The sequence below is a fragment of the Chrysemys picta genome, chromosome 2 (assembly GCF_011386835.1).
Source record: "Chrysemys picta bellii isolate R12L10 chromosome 2, ASM1138683v2, whole genome shotgun sequence".
NCBI lineage: Eukaryota > Metazoa > Chordata > Testudines > Emydidae > Chrysemys > Chrysemys picta.
In genome coordinates this window covers 215,898,737-215,912,479 of record NC_088792.1, presented here as the reverse complement: position 1 = coordinate 215,912,479, position 13,743 = coordinate 215,898,737, and the positions used below count along the sequence as shown (strand labels likewise).

General features: G+C 39.7%; 1 protein-coding gene across 16 annotated transcripts in view; it reads left to right on the top strand.

Annotated features, from left to right (window-relative positions):
• Window positions 1–13,743, top strand: part of TRAPPC8 (trafficking protein particle complex subunit 8) — a 106,711-nt gene that overhangs the window by 62,863 nt on the left and 30,105 nt on the right. For all 16 annotated transcript variants that reach the window (XM_008168579.4, XM_005279982.5, XM_005279987.5 and 13 more), the window contains 9 exons: window positions 175–305; window positions 1,725–1,796; window positions 2,289–2,415; window positions 5,631–5,788; window positions 6,425–6,867; window positions 9,776–9,920; window positions 12,193–12,289; window positions 13,226–13,294; window positions 13,431–13,471. In XM_008168579.4, coding sequence (XP_008166801.2) covers window positions 175–305; window positions 1,725–1,796; window positions 2,289–2,415; window positions 5,631–5,788; window positions 6,425–6,867; window positions 9,776–9,920; window positions 12,193–12,289; window positions 13,226–13,294; window positions 13,431–13,471 — 1,283 coding nt within the window. The remainder of the gene's footprint in view (window positions 1–174; window positions 306–1,724; window positions 1,797–2,288; window positions 2,416–5,630; window positions 5,789–6,424; window positions 6,868–9,775; window positions 9,921–12,192; window positions 12,290–13,225; window positions 13,295–13,430; window positions 13,472–13,743) is intronic.

Here is a 13,743-nt window from a genome sequence, read left to right as displayed (position 1 = left end):
GTAATCTGCAGGAAGTTTTCCATTGCTGTTGTGGAACTAACAAAGCTACTTTTTGTGATATGGCTTGTTTGAGGTGACTATTGAGTTTCAGCTCATATTAGGAATATATAGCCTGTAATCACTTATTGAAATACGTACTCCTATGTAAAGTACATAATAGCTTTTTCTTAATAGAACCAGTAACAGTGGAAGTAGCCTTTAGAAATCCATTGAAGGTTCCACTTTTGTTGACTGATCTATCGTTGCTTTGGAAATTCCAACCTAAAGATTTCAGTGCAAAGCATAATGGAGCAACAAAAGAGTTGGTGAGTAATTAAGAATGTTTAACTGTTGCCGAACTATTTTTTACAATTTAAACAATTTTATTCTTAAACTTACTCTTCTGTGGCATAATATTGAGATGTTGCTTTTATTAAAAAGGCAACATTTGTCTGCAAATACCATATGAGTTACTACAGTTATTTTCTGCTGTAACTGTTTTTTTGGGGGGGAGGGACTGTTAAAAGCTGGCAAATGCTTAGTTTTTTTATGGCAAATAGTGTAAAAGTTTGAAGCACAGATATTATGTAAAGTATTTCTAATCTCTGATTTTAATAAGATTTAAATTACACACCCTTTAAAGTCATTTGAGTCATCTGTTCTCAGATAGTTGAAGCTTGATATAACAGCAGCAGGGTGAAACTTTTTATGCATTCTTAACCTTTGCATCAATACCTATTTTTTCTTACTAATTAGGTAGGATCATTTAATCTGCATATTTATAATAAATATCAGCTATGTTTATAATCAATTAATATAACTCTGTTACCAGTTGATTCCTTATGTTACATTTGAGTTAGTTTGCTTAGATTTTCAGTTCTCATTAGCTTTTTTTAACATAAATTGTTTCATGTAGTCTTTTACGTAACAGGGATATTTTTTGATACCTTTCATTATTATTTTAGTAGCTTCATAATCAACCCTTTGCTATTTAAAATAACCTATACTTATCATGCCACTTTGGATCATGTCTTTTTGGCAGAATTTCCTTTTATAATGACCTTTGTTATTCAAAGCGGTCTATCATAAAGTTTATTCTGAAACGTTTAGTACATTTCTTTCATATCAAGTTGATTTCCTGTGAAAAGGTGGTGTTTAGACCACTTTCTTAATCTCTCAACTGACTACTGTTTTTTACAGAATAATGTAGTCCCTCAGTATTAATGACTGGTTTATTTCTAGCCAACCATAGAAAGAGGCAACTTCATACTTGTGGTTTGGCTAACTTTCTCCTTCAGAAGACTCCCTTTTATTTGCTGTGTGAGTGGTGCAAGTCTGTATAACCTTCTGTAATTCTCAATGAAATCCATAGTTTAGAGCTGATCATCTCACAACATATGATGAATCTCAGATGCACTGTCATGATGTAAACAACAGAATTGGTCTTTGGAACTCTGTTCATTAATGAAGTGGCTCACTAGGCCTGGAAGATTGATCAGTGCTTAAAAATTACCTATCTACCTTAGAAGAGGCAATAAAGGGAGTCTGCTGGCACTGGTCGCATTTCTGCAGGTCCCTGTTTACTGTTTCAAATTGTGCATGCTTTTGCTTGTTTGAAGTGCCCCAAAACAACACACTGTTGCAAGAACTAGTATTTGTAGCAATTTAGTTCAGAAGAACATTGTTAATAAGGAAATAAAAACAGCTCTTCAACCAATTGCCTTTTTCCCTCCCTTCCTCCCCAGGCATGTGGAAATGACATGATAGGAGCTGAAGTAATAGCTGAATTCTTAATTAATAGCGAAGAGACAAAAATGGTAAGTAGGTAAATGTTTATATTTACACTTTGAATGCACATTATCCAATATTGTATATTTAGATACAGTTTTTTTTCTTAGAAATGAAAGACAAGTTTAGATATTCTATCAGACAGAAGGTAGTTCTACTTGGAATAATTTCCTTTTACTGCAGTACTTGGTACATCAGTATTATCCTTTGTTTTTAAGATCTCTAACAGGCTAATTCCAGACTAGAAATTTTTCTTTCTGAAGAGATTTTTTTCCCTAGGTGCTTGATAATTTCTCTACTGATGTGCAAATGAACTATTCTGCAAAAATGTAAAAACAAAAATCTTGTAGATATTGAGTTAGTTACAATTAACACTTTTCTGATTTAATTTGTGTAATATACAGTTGCAGCTGATACATGATTATATAATGAATGCTATGAATTTTTGTAAAAATGGGACATTGAATGTAAAAAAAATTTTCTTAGTAGCAACAACAACAAAATTTAACGTATCTCCACAGGCAAGACTAAAGCTCTTTCCCCATCAAACAGGGGAGCTACATATTCTGGGAGTCGTTTACAATCTTGGCACTATTCAGGATACTATGATGTTAGATGGGATTGATCCTTCTATTGGATTGCAAGCAGGTAAGGATATGGCATTCCCCTGAGAAATGGCAGAGAATATTAGTTTGTACCACAGAATAGAACTGAAGTCTGCCAGGTAAACAGTGGCAGCTGGTGGTGGTGGAGGGGGCATGTCTAAAGAAAGAAGGAGAGACTGATGAAGTAAGTGGACACAAGTGGCAGACTGAAGCAGCACGTAGAAAGAGGATGTAAGGGAAGTAGAGGTTTACCGTTGCCTAAACTACTTTCCCTTCAGCATTTGTATCCTGGGTTTAAGGGAAAAAAAAAACAGGAACATTAAAAATCAAATCTAAGTCCAAACAAATTCACATTTACTACGTTTTGCCTTCTTTAGCCTTTGCAACTTTCTTCTTCTCTAGAGTCCCTCTCCATTTACTTCTCTTCTAGCTGTCTCCTCCTATCTCAGTGCCACTTGAAGTTCTCAGGCATAGTTTGTTGTCAAGCTATAATTTAATCAGATTTGATATGACATTAAAAATTTCTTCAGCCAAGGACATCTTAAATGTTTCAGTTGTTATCCCTTTCTCCTTTCCTAAAACATGCTATTCCTTTAGATACATACTTTGTATAGAGGAGGGGTCGGCAGCCTTTCAGAAGTGGTGTGCCGAGTCTTCATTTATTCACTCTAATTTAAGTTTTCGCGTGCCGGCAATACATTTTAACGTTTTAGAAGGTCTCTTTCTAGAAGTCTATAATATATAACTAAACTATTGTATGTAAAGTAAACAAGGTTTTCAAAATGTTTAAGCGTCATTTAAAATTAAATTAAAATGCTGATCTTATGCCACCAGCCTGCTCAGCTCGCTGCCAGCCTGGAGTTCTGTTCACCTAGGCCAGCAGCGGGCTGATCAGGGCTGCGGCCGGGACCCCAGACTTGGGGGGGGGGAGGGTGTTTCAGGGGTCAGGGCAGAGGGCTAGGGGAGTGGATTCAAGGCAGAAGGCTGGGGTGTGTGTGTGTGTGTGGGGGGGGGGGTTTCAGAGATCAGGGCAGAAGGCTGGGTGTGGGGGGGGTTCAAGGGTCAGAGCAGAGGGATGTGGCTGTGGGGGTGCAGGGCAGAAGGCTGGGTGTGTGTTGGGGTGGGGGTGGGTTCAGGGCCGAGGGCTGGGTGTGTGTGTGCAGGTGCAGGGCAGAAGGCTGGGTGTATGGGGTGGGGAGGTTCAGGGCAGAGAGGGATGAGGGGTGCTGGGCAGAAGGCTGGGGTGCTGGGCTCGTGGGGGTGCTCCCAGCCCCCTTCCCTGAGCGGCTTATGGCAGGGGGCTGGAAGGGATATGCCCTGTTGCACCCCCTTTCCCCAGGCTCCGTCCCTATCTCTCTCTCTCTGCGTCCTCTACGGAGCTGTGTGCATGCTGCCGCTCTTCCCCTTCCCCCTCCCCCTCGCTAGGACCATCAGCTGATTGGTGCAGGGAAGGAGAGGAGGAGGGGCAGGAAAGCACCATGCTGGGGGAAGAAGTGGGGGAGGGGGGAAGCTTGGCTGCCGCAGAACCAAACTTCTGCCTCCTGCCCCGGCAGGGGAGAGCAGTGGGCAGGGGGGCTGAGTGGGGCTGGGGGCCGGGACCGCGGCAGGGAGCTGCGTGCCATAGGTTGCCGACCCCTAGTATACAGTAAGCTGGATGGCTCTACTTATGATCCTCTCCCCCCCCCCACCCGGTTAGTGTCTCTTACTTTTAGTCTTTCAAAATGACCACATTTAGTGAGTTCTGTCTATCATGTTTTACACTCCTTTTTAATTTTCTTTGACCAGTGTGGGTGAAGGGGGGCACATTCTGAACTTGCTTTCATAAAATTTTTAACTTCATTTCAAAATAGGTCTGTATCTTTCCCTCTTCTTCCTTCTAAACCATCTTCCAGGAAAGATCTTGTTCTCTAACTTTATACAGAAGTTCAATTAAGGTTAGGAGTGAAACAAAAATATTTTAGGTTTCAGAGTAGCAGCCGTGTTAGTCTGTATCCGCAAAAAGAACAGGAGTACTTGTGGCATCTTAGAGACTAACAAATTTATTAGAGCATAAGCTTTCGTGAAGAAGTGACCTGTAGCCCACGAAAGCTTATGCTCTAATAAATTTGTTAGTCTCTAAGGTGCTAAAAATATTTTACTATCTATGCCTGTGTGATTGGTCTCAATCCAGGCCCTAGTTAAGAACTGTCAGAAGACCCATTTAATTGGGTTTTCTGACATTTCTGCGAGGATAAGACTTGATAGTTCAGTTTTTACCTAATCTTCTTTTGGTCCTTCCAAAACAGTTGAGGCATGGCTTCTATGCAGGTGCAGAGTGCACTGCCAGTGCAGTTCCTGTTCCATGAATACTAGTCTCTAAGGGTGTTATTTAATCTTTAATAATTAGGGCCCTACTAAATTCACAGTCCATTTTGGTGAAATTTACAGTCACAGGATTTTAAAATAAATTTCATGATTTCAGATATTTAAATCTGAAATTTCACTGTGTTGTAACTGTAGAGGTCCTGACCCAAAAGGGGGATGTGGAGGTATCACAAGATTATTGTAGGAGGGTCGTGGTATTGCCACCCTTACTTCTGCACTGCTGCTGCTGCCGGCAGCGCTGCCTTCAGAGGTGGGTGGTCGGAGAACAGCAGCTGCCAGCCGGGAGGCCAGCTCTGAAGGCAGCGCCACCGCCAGTAGCAGTGCAGGAGTAAGGGTGACACGGTATGATATTGCTTCCCTTATTTCTGTACTGCTGCTTTCAGAGCTGGGCCCTCAGCTAGCAGCCAGCATTCTCCGGATGCCCATTGCCGCCCTTACTTTTGCACTGCTCCCGGCAGTGATGCCTTTCAGAACTGGATGCCTGGCCAGCAGCCGCTGCTTTCCGGCCACCCAGTTCTGAAGGCAGCTCAGAAGTAAGGGTGGCAATACCGTGACCCCCCCTACAATAACTTTGCAACTTCCCATGAGCCCCTTTTGGATCAGGACTCCCAGTTTGAGAAATGCTAATCTCCCCTGTGAAATCTGTATAGTATAGAATAAAAGTACACAAAAGACCAGATTTCATGGCCATGATGTGTTTTTCGTAGCCGTGAATTTGGTAGGGCACTATTAATAATCATTGTATTCACACTTGTACTTAAAATGAAAAATAGTAAATGTTTTTTATCTTCTTTTTTAGAAAGCCATGAAATTGAAAGGATTTGAGGCTGAAAAAATAACAAACTATTTTGCTTATGTAACTTCATGGTTTCACACTGCTGGTTGTTATTTCAGGAAAATTGGTCTATAATGGGATGTCTGTACGAGGACGACAGGACTTAGAAATTCAGGGCCCTCGACTTAATAATACAAAAGAAGAAAAAACATCCATTAAATATGGACCAGATCGACGTTTAGATCCTATTATAACTGAGGAAATGCCCTTGTTGGAGGTATTTTATATTCTCCCCTGCTAATAATTTGAGCACATAGTCAAACGTTCAACTATACCTTTATAAAATAGTAATATTTTTTACTTTTGGTTTAACTTTATTTATAGCATTGCCATTTTGGATGTTAGGTCAAAAGATCGCAATCTTATAAAGGGGCAGAATGTAGTGGATTATGTAAGTCATTCTTTTACAGCTGTACAGTTTTTCCAAGTACCAAGTTTGTATCTAATTCTGATGAAACCTCAGAGATTTACAGGCATCATCACAAATTTGTGCTCCTGTTGAAGTATATACACTTCTGCCAGAATTTGAGTTAACAAAACTTTATTAGTAAAAGTTGCAAGAAAAAAAATATAGCTGGCAAATTAGCATTTTGGTTTTCCTATCTCCAGTTGCAAAACCTAATTTCCCAAAGTAGGGCCTTATTTCCTGAGTATAAAAGGGGTAGGTGAAAGCAAAAATGAAATAGAAAAATTCCTTAATTTGCTAGGGTTCAGTATGATTCCCTTTACTGTTAAATTTAACATTGACAAATTAGAATTTTAGTTTATAAATACTGTGGTGGCTTCAAGTTATTTTCAGAAATCTGTTACTATTAAATTGTTAACCTTATAATTTTTTCCCCCCCCAATGCAGGTATTCTTTATAAATTTTCCTACAGGGCTGCTCTGTGGAGAAATCAGAAAAGCATATGTAGAATTTGTGAATGTGAGCAAGTGTCCTCTTACTGCACTGAAGGTTGTATCAAAACATCCAGAATTTTTTACTTTTGGTGGAAATACTGCTGTTCTAACACCACTGAGTCCATCAGCTTCTGAAAACTGTAGTGCTTACAAGACTGTTGTGACAGATTCTACCTCTGTATGCACAGGACTGATGTCATCAGCTTCTTCTGTAAACTTTGGGCTTGGCACAGGAAGTCAGCCAGAGGTGATACATGTCCCACTTCCTGACTCTGTCCTCCTCCCTGGGGCTTCAATCCAGCTGCCAATGTGGTTACATGGACCAGATGAAGAAGGGGTTCATGAAATAAACTTTTTGTTTTACTATGAAAGTATTAAAAAACACTCAAAAATGTGGTAAGTGTTTTTTTTTTTTTTAAACTAGCTTTTTCAAACTAAATTAGGTCTCACCTAGTAAACTACTTGACACTAAATTTAGATATGTTAAATATTTCTGGACTTAAGTGCCATGAAAATGAAAGTGGTGTCTAATTGGTGCCTAACTTTGCTGTAGTAGTATAGCAAAGCATAAACATCAGTGGCTATATAGATGACACTGAACTCACCGCTTGCTAGATTAACTTTCTGGTTAAATTGTCAAACTGTTGGAAAATTGCTCAGTCCAAAATATATGCAAAGTACTACACTCATGAATGAAAGAAATCTCCATGAATTCTTAGCATAGGACAATGTATGTGAAGTCAGGCTTTTGCCATGGAAGCATATTTAGTTCTTGCTCGTGGGTTGTCTTGTTTCCATAGGGGAAGAGAGAGTGGAGTGGTTGCTATTGGATACTGTAAAAGGGAAGCTCTGTCCACATCAGAGCCTCAAGGAAGTTTGCTTTCCGCTCAGAACTTGGCCAGCAGTTCCAACTTATTAATTTCTTCAACCAGTATTCAAAAACAAATAGCTTTTTTACAAATACAAAATCAGAGTAATATCTTTTCACTTCCTTACTCAAGATACTTGTTTTGCTACTCATCTGGAGAGAAGGTGGCCTTACCATTTGTGGTGTTTTTCTGTGCCTCTTTTTTTTCTTGTTACCACCTACAAAATAGCAGCTAATCCGGTTGACATAGGCAAGAAGAGATTGTCCACACTGAAAGAACGACAGGAGGCCATGGATGTGGGTTAATTAGGCTGCACCTTTATTTCCTTTTAATAGCTGGGAATATCTGGAAACAAATTGTACAGTGCAGGGAGGAGGGGGTCAGCTCCCTGCTGTTCAAGACGTGGGGGCGCCAAGCCCTCTTCCGCACCTCCTATAAGGAGTGCCTTCCTTTTAAATCCTTTTCCAATCCATATTACCTGATAACTGTATCCCTTCCATACAGAGTTCCTGCATTGGATATCCGCCACAAGGAGCCACCAACACAATGCTTGGCTGCTTCACCCCTCCAAATTCCCAAATAGCCACAGGTTCCTTCTTCCTTTTTTCCCTTATAACAGAGGTGAACCACATTTGCATCCAGTGTCCACTCCCAAGCTTCCAAAGAGTGTACAAGATGCATCAGCTGTTCCCATAACACGCCCTTCCTTATTGTGCCTTTCTCCTATGGTTCTACAGAGAGCCTTGTACTGCTTCTTAGGTTCAGTCCATGTCCTGGCTAATAGTTTAGGAGTAGCAGCAGATAGGGGCTCAGTCTTTTGTAAACAGCATGGTTCTTTAGAGCCTATCAGTTGATCAAGCGTCAGTTGTCCAGACAGTGGAGGAGTGAGCCTTCAGGAGACTCTAGTGAACCAATACATTCACCTAATGTTTTAATTTCTATCTGCTCATAGATCAGAGTGGAGAATTCAGTGTTTTCAATCCCTCTTTCTTCTCTGCCTTTCATTTTTTTCCCCTTCATAATTTATGTCCTGGCTGGTTCTTACACTTTCAAATCAGTGCAGGGATGATGTTCGTATTCTTGGCTTGCTGCATCTTCTCAACCTCTAGCTTTACCTGGATTAAGTCACTGGGACTTGGGAGATCTGAGTTCTGTTCCTGGTTGTATCAATACTTCCTGTGTGACCTTGGACGACTTACTTAGTCTTTTTCACAGTTCCCCATCTGTAAAGTGAGAATATTTCACTATCTCAAATAGATGTTGAAGATGAATTAATGAGGCTAAGCTACTTGTATATTATAGTGATGTAGTCCATAAAAAGCACCTAGCTACAGTTCAGTTTAGCCAAATCTAACAGGAGAAGAGCTCTGTGGAGCTCAAAAGTTTCTCTCTCACCAACAGAAATTGGTCTAATAAAAGATATTACCTCTCCCACCTCATCTCTCTCAAGTCTAAGAGAAGTGAATTCTGTAAACTGGACTGAAGAATTCTTTGTCGTTTAGCTCCCTATAAATACCTATCCTACAGGCTTAAGTGGGTTGTGTCCTTAGAGCATATAATGTAACTGGATACACACGATCAAATACTGATTGACTTTGCTATGAGCATATTATACTTGTGCTCTGTGAATTTCACAGGCCTCCTGTCATCTTCCAAGTGCAGAGTGTCTCAGTAAAAGGTCTGCAGAACTCACTTTCTGGTGTATTGCAGACTACAGGCAGGCCTGCTGACCTTCAGAAAATTGGTCAAGTTGTATCTTTTGTCAGGTACTTGCTAGCTAGAAAAATATAAAGCTCACAAAATGACTTGCTCTTGCACTGCTAACAGGATTAGAAATAAGCCTTTTTTGCTGGAGTAAGTAGTTAAGATTCTGGATGTGCACAGGTATCAGATGTTTTTGAATGTGGTGCCATTTTTAGTCTTTTTGGACTAAAATCACACTTTAAAGTGCTCACATACTCAGCATATGTGTGTGTGACTGTAGCTAATTGAAAGTTGTACTTTTCAAAATACAGACTGATATATGGGAACTTTGGGCACTAAAGGAATTAACATATTTTGTTTATCAGCACTGAAGTACTCACTAGACTAACATGTTTAAAATTTAGGACCAGCAGCCATAAACTTTTTTTTTTTTTCCCCCCTGCATCTGGCTATATCTGAACCTGTGCCAGTATTGTGGTTCTTGTATTTACATTCTCCAGAACCTTGAGCCTAATCAGTAGTACAGGTTTTCAAACATCTACAAACATGAGTGTCAACTTGCTATATCTTTTATCTTGGAGTGGGAGATGCAAAGGATGTCTTCTCAGCGGGAGCTGGAAACAAATTTATGGCCTGATTACATCTGCCTTTAAATGTAAAAGCATACTTGTTAATGAGAATTTCTCTGATAAACCAGTATTGCAATTTAGAACCTGATACTTTCTTTCTAGTCATAGAGTATTAAGACACACTGCAGTTATTTGTACCAGCCGATCTTTGAATGTTCGAGCTACTGTCTGCAGAAGTAATGCCCTTGAGGATGAAGGCAAAGGGGACAATATGCTGGTGTTTGTGGATGTGGAAAATATCAATACTGTAAGTTTGTTTAGAAAAGGGGATTTTATTTTGTCTTTATACTCTTTTACCAGGGTTTACTCTCATGGCTGCATGTCTGGATGTGTTTCTGTAAGCATATGCTTGGTCTGCTGATAGGCAAGTTTCTCTTTAATGTGCTAATTAAGACAAACTATTTTGCAAAACAGATTTATTATAAACACGAAGTTCTAAGTGAAACTTGCTCAATAAAATGCATTGAAACAATTTAGGACTCTTCAACTACAAGTGGAATTGCACTAAATGAAAGTTCAGCGTAGACAAGTTCCACTGTAATTCCTCCCTCCCCCCAAATATATTTTAGGAACTATGATAGGTGTCAGTTTTTATTTGACTTGAAAGGGTATGCATTGTAAGTTACATTTGAAGCATTCTTGATGCCCATCAGTTGCAAAGCATGGACAACTAGCTCTGAATGGCTTATCTAAGCCTTTCATTCCATCACACAAGTTTTGTTGCTAGCTGCAAATGAAAAAATGATTCAGTTCAACATTATGAACTTGGAATCTGAGTCTTTGACTCTTGCTTACACCTACTAGCCAAACTCTCAACCTGGTAGGTCCCCCTAATTGAAGTAATGGGTGCTGCTGGTGCAGTAGCTTGGCATGATCTGTAGTGCTGGTTCGCAATCTTTTTCCACACTACACCCAAAAACCCAAATGTACTTGTTACAAGCCAAGGTTTAGAGATTGGGTCATAAGAAATGACAGATGGGTTTTTTGTGTGAGGCTCTGTCATTGTAGGTCTGTTATATGGACACTTGTAAGCGTGCTTCTCACTGAACATATTGCATTGAACTCTTGTTCACTGTAACACTGTTTCTGGTGCTGTGCTGGTATTAGTTATAAAGAGGGAGGGGGGCAGCAGGTAGGAGTCCGGGATAGTTGCTCTTTTGCTTTGTACCCTTACTAGGTCCTAGGGCTTGCAGAATTTTGCTGCTTTATTGCCCCTCAACCAGCTGAGTACAACCCAGGGTATGAACCAATTGCAGGTTGCATTCTATTCATTCTGAAATCCTGATCTTAGGAGTCAATAAGTGCCTTTTTTGCTTCATATTTTTTAAAGATGTTCTACCACCAAGATATAAACTATTGTAAACTAATATACAATATAGTGTTTAAATTTTAACAATGGGGTGGGGGAGGAGGGAGGGACTTTATAAATGCTGGAGGCAAAGTGGGGCTTGGGGTGGAGGCTGACAGGTCACAACCCCCCATGTAATAACCTCGCGACCCCCTGAGGGGTCCTGACCCCCAGTTTGAGAACCCCTGCAATATTTCATATGCACAGGCACATTGTGTTGCCGTTCTTTTGGCTGGTTTTTAAAGTTAATGTTTTTTGAGCAGTTGTCAATGAGAGGATGTGAGAGGCAGGAGTTCTGACCTCAGTAGGCTTCCACAGTCTCAGATAAAACATTTTTAATTAGTGTTTTAGATGCAACTGAATTGTGCAGAATGTTTTTATCATTCTTGGAAATGTTAAGAAAAACAGGAGTTGTTAGGCAACATTAAGTCTTAAAGTTGATTTAAAACATAGGTTTTGTGCTTCTGACCCACGTGATGTGGAATATTTACCCAAGTAATTTTAGACATAGTGATATGGATAGAGTCAAAGGGTACGTCCAGACTACCCGCCGAATCGGCGGGTAGTAATCGATCTATCGGGGATCGATGTATCACGTCTCGTCTAGATGCGATATATCGATCCCCGAACGCGCTTCCGTCAACTCCGGAACTCCACCAGGGCGAGCGGCGGTAGCGGAGTCGACGGGGGAGCCGCTGCTGTAGAACCTCGGGTCCTCACGGCGCGGGAAAGTCGAAATAAGATACTTTGACTTCAGCTACGCTATTCCCGTAGTGTAGACCAGCCCAAAGTGTCCTAGTGGATAGAAAACTGGACTGAGAATCGGGCGGCCTGGGTTCTATTCAAACTCTGCTGCTGTCTTGCTGTGTGACACGTCACCTCTCCATGCCTCTGTTTCTCTTCCATTCTTTTTCTTGACTGATTATTTAATTTGAAGGCTCATCAGGGCAGGGACTTTCCTGTTGTCTTTGTACAATGCCTAGCACAAAGGGACTCCAATCTATTGTGGCCTCTGGATATACCTGTATTACAAATAATATGGATTAGGGCTTTCCCAAAGATGCCAGATCTCATAGATTTTGAAATAGGGCTCTTCATTTCTAGAATAAAAATTTGCTCCTTTTGTCAGTTGGTTTAGATTGGCATAATTAATTTTCTCATTCTTATTTAGAGTGAAGCTGGTGTTAAAGAATTTCATATAGTACAAGTATCAAGTAACAGCAAACACTGGAAGTTACAAAAAGCTGTAAATCTCTCTGAAGACAAAGGTTTGTATTTTTATCAAGTATAAGTTAGTCACTGTTCTGTTTTGGCAAAGAACAGTTAATCTTATGCGAAAAGTCATCAGATTATACTGTTTAAATCTACTTATGTTTTCTCTTGTCTTTTTTTTTTTAATTTCTTGTAATTCTGTTTTTTACCATTTCAGAAACTAATTTGTCATTATCATTAAAAGACATTTCTGCTCTACCAATAAACTAAAAATCCATCTGTATACTGAGAGTTCAACCTAACTGTTTGGATTGGTTGACTAGTGGAGTTTACTTCTCAGATTCTGCCGATTTCCATCGCCTTGCTTCCTCTGTTATATTACATCTGTTTATTTTTATAGCGGTAGAATGATACTTAACTTATTCGGTTATCTATTTCCTTTATGTATTTTTAATTTAATCTACTTCAGTTTACACAAATTTACTTTATCCATATCTGTAAAATTGGCTCTTTGCTTATTTGAACATGAGTCCAAACACCTGGGCTTCCTGTTGCACTAGAATAATGGCCAGACCAGTCAGACACTACTATGCTGTAATTGTTTCCTTTCCCATACCTGCTCCTTCTTTCTCTACTCCAACACGTTCTACTCCAAGTTAGAAATAATTGGAGGTGCAAATGGAAGTCTTTCATTCACTGACTGATATTATTATCTGTATACCAGATAATTATAGCAAGATGGATTCTTTGTATCTATTAGCAAATAAGATATAGAATCCAAGCTAAGTAAATTCTATTATAGTCAGTTTTTGAGACCAGTAACTTGTACAATATTGGTTCATGAACAGTTTCTAAATACTTAGTCTCCTATGTGCATCAGGCTTACAGATTGCAAAGACTGGTTTTGGGAGGTCCTCAGGTGCTACAGGGTGGAGACCGTATAATCATCTAGGTCAATGGGAAATACATTTTTTTCAACATCTTTCTTTCAGATTATAAGCTTGCCAGTAGAGAGAGAGGAAAGCTATGCTTTAAAGCAGTAAGATGCAAAAACTCTGGAGGTAGGTTCACTTAACTTTATTGGACATTGGGTTTGGGTGGGATTTTCAAAAGTGTTTGACTTCTGTGAAACTTAAGTCCTCATGTTGTGACTTTGCATGCAGATGAAGTGACTCTTTCTTTCTTTCTGTCCTTTAGAAAATTACACATTTGCAGACATTGTCTTTGGAAATGAGCAGGTATGTAAATTGATACAACTTAATACTTTGTCAATATTTTTTCAGTATTAAATACCTGTCTTGTGCATATGACCCAATCAAAGCCTTTATTGCCCAAGAAATACCTCCGTATGTGGCATACAATTATCTTCATGTTTGTGCTAGTATTTTAAAAACACAATTCTTGTACCCTGAAGTCTTTCTCCTTGCTTCCTCAGTGTACATAGACATAATAAACAATATGGACATAGACAATATGGGAGCATGATCCAATGGATAGGGTCGTGGATAAT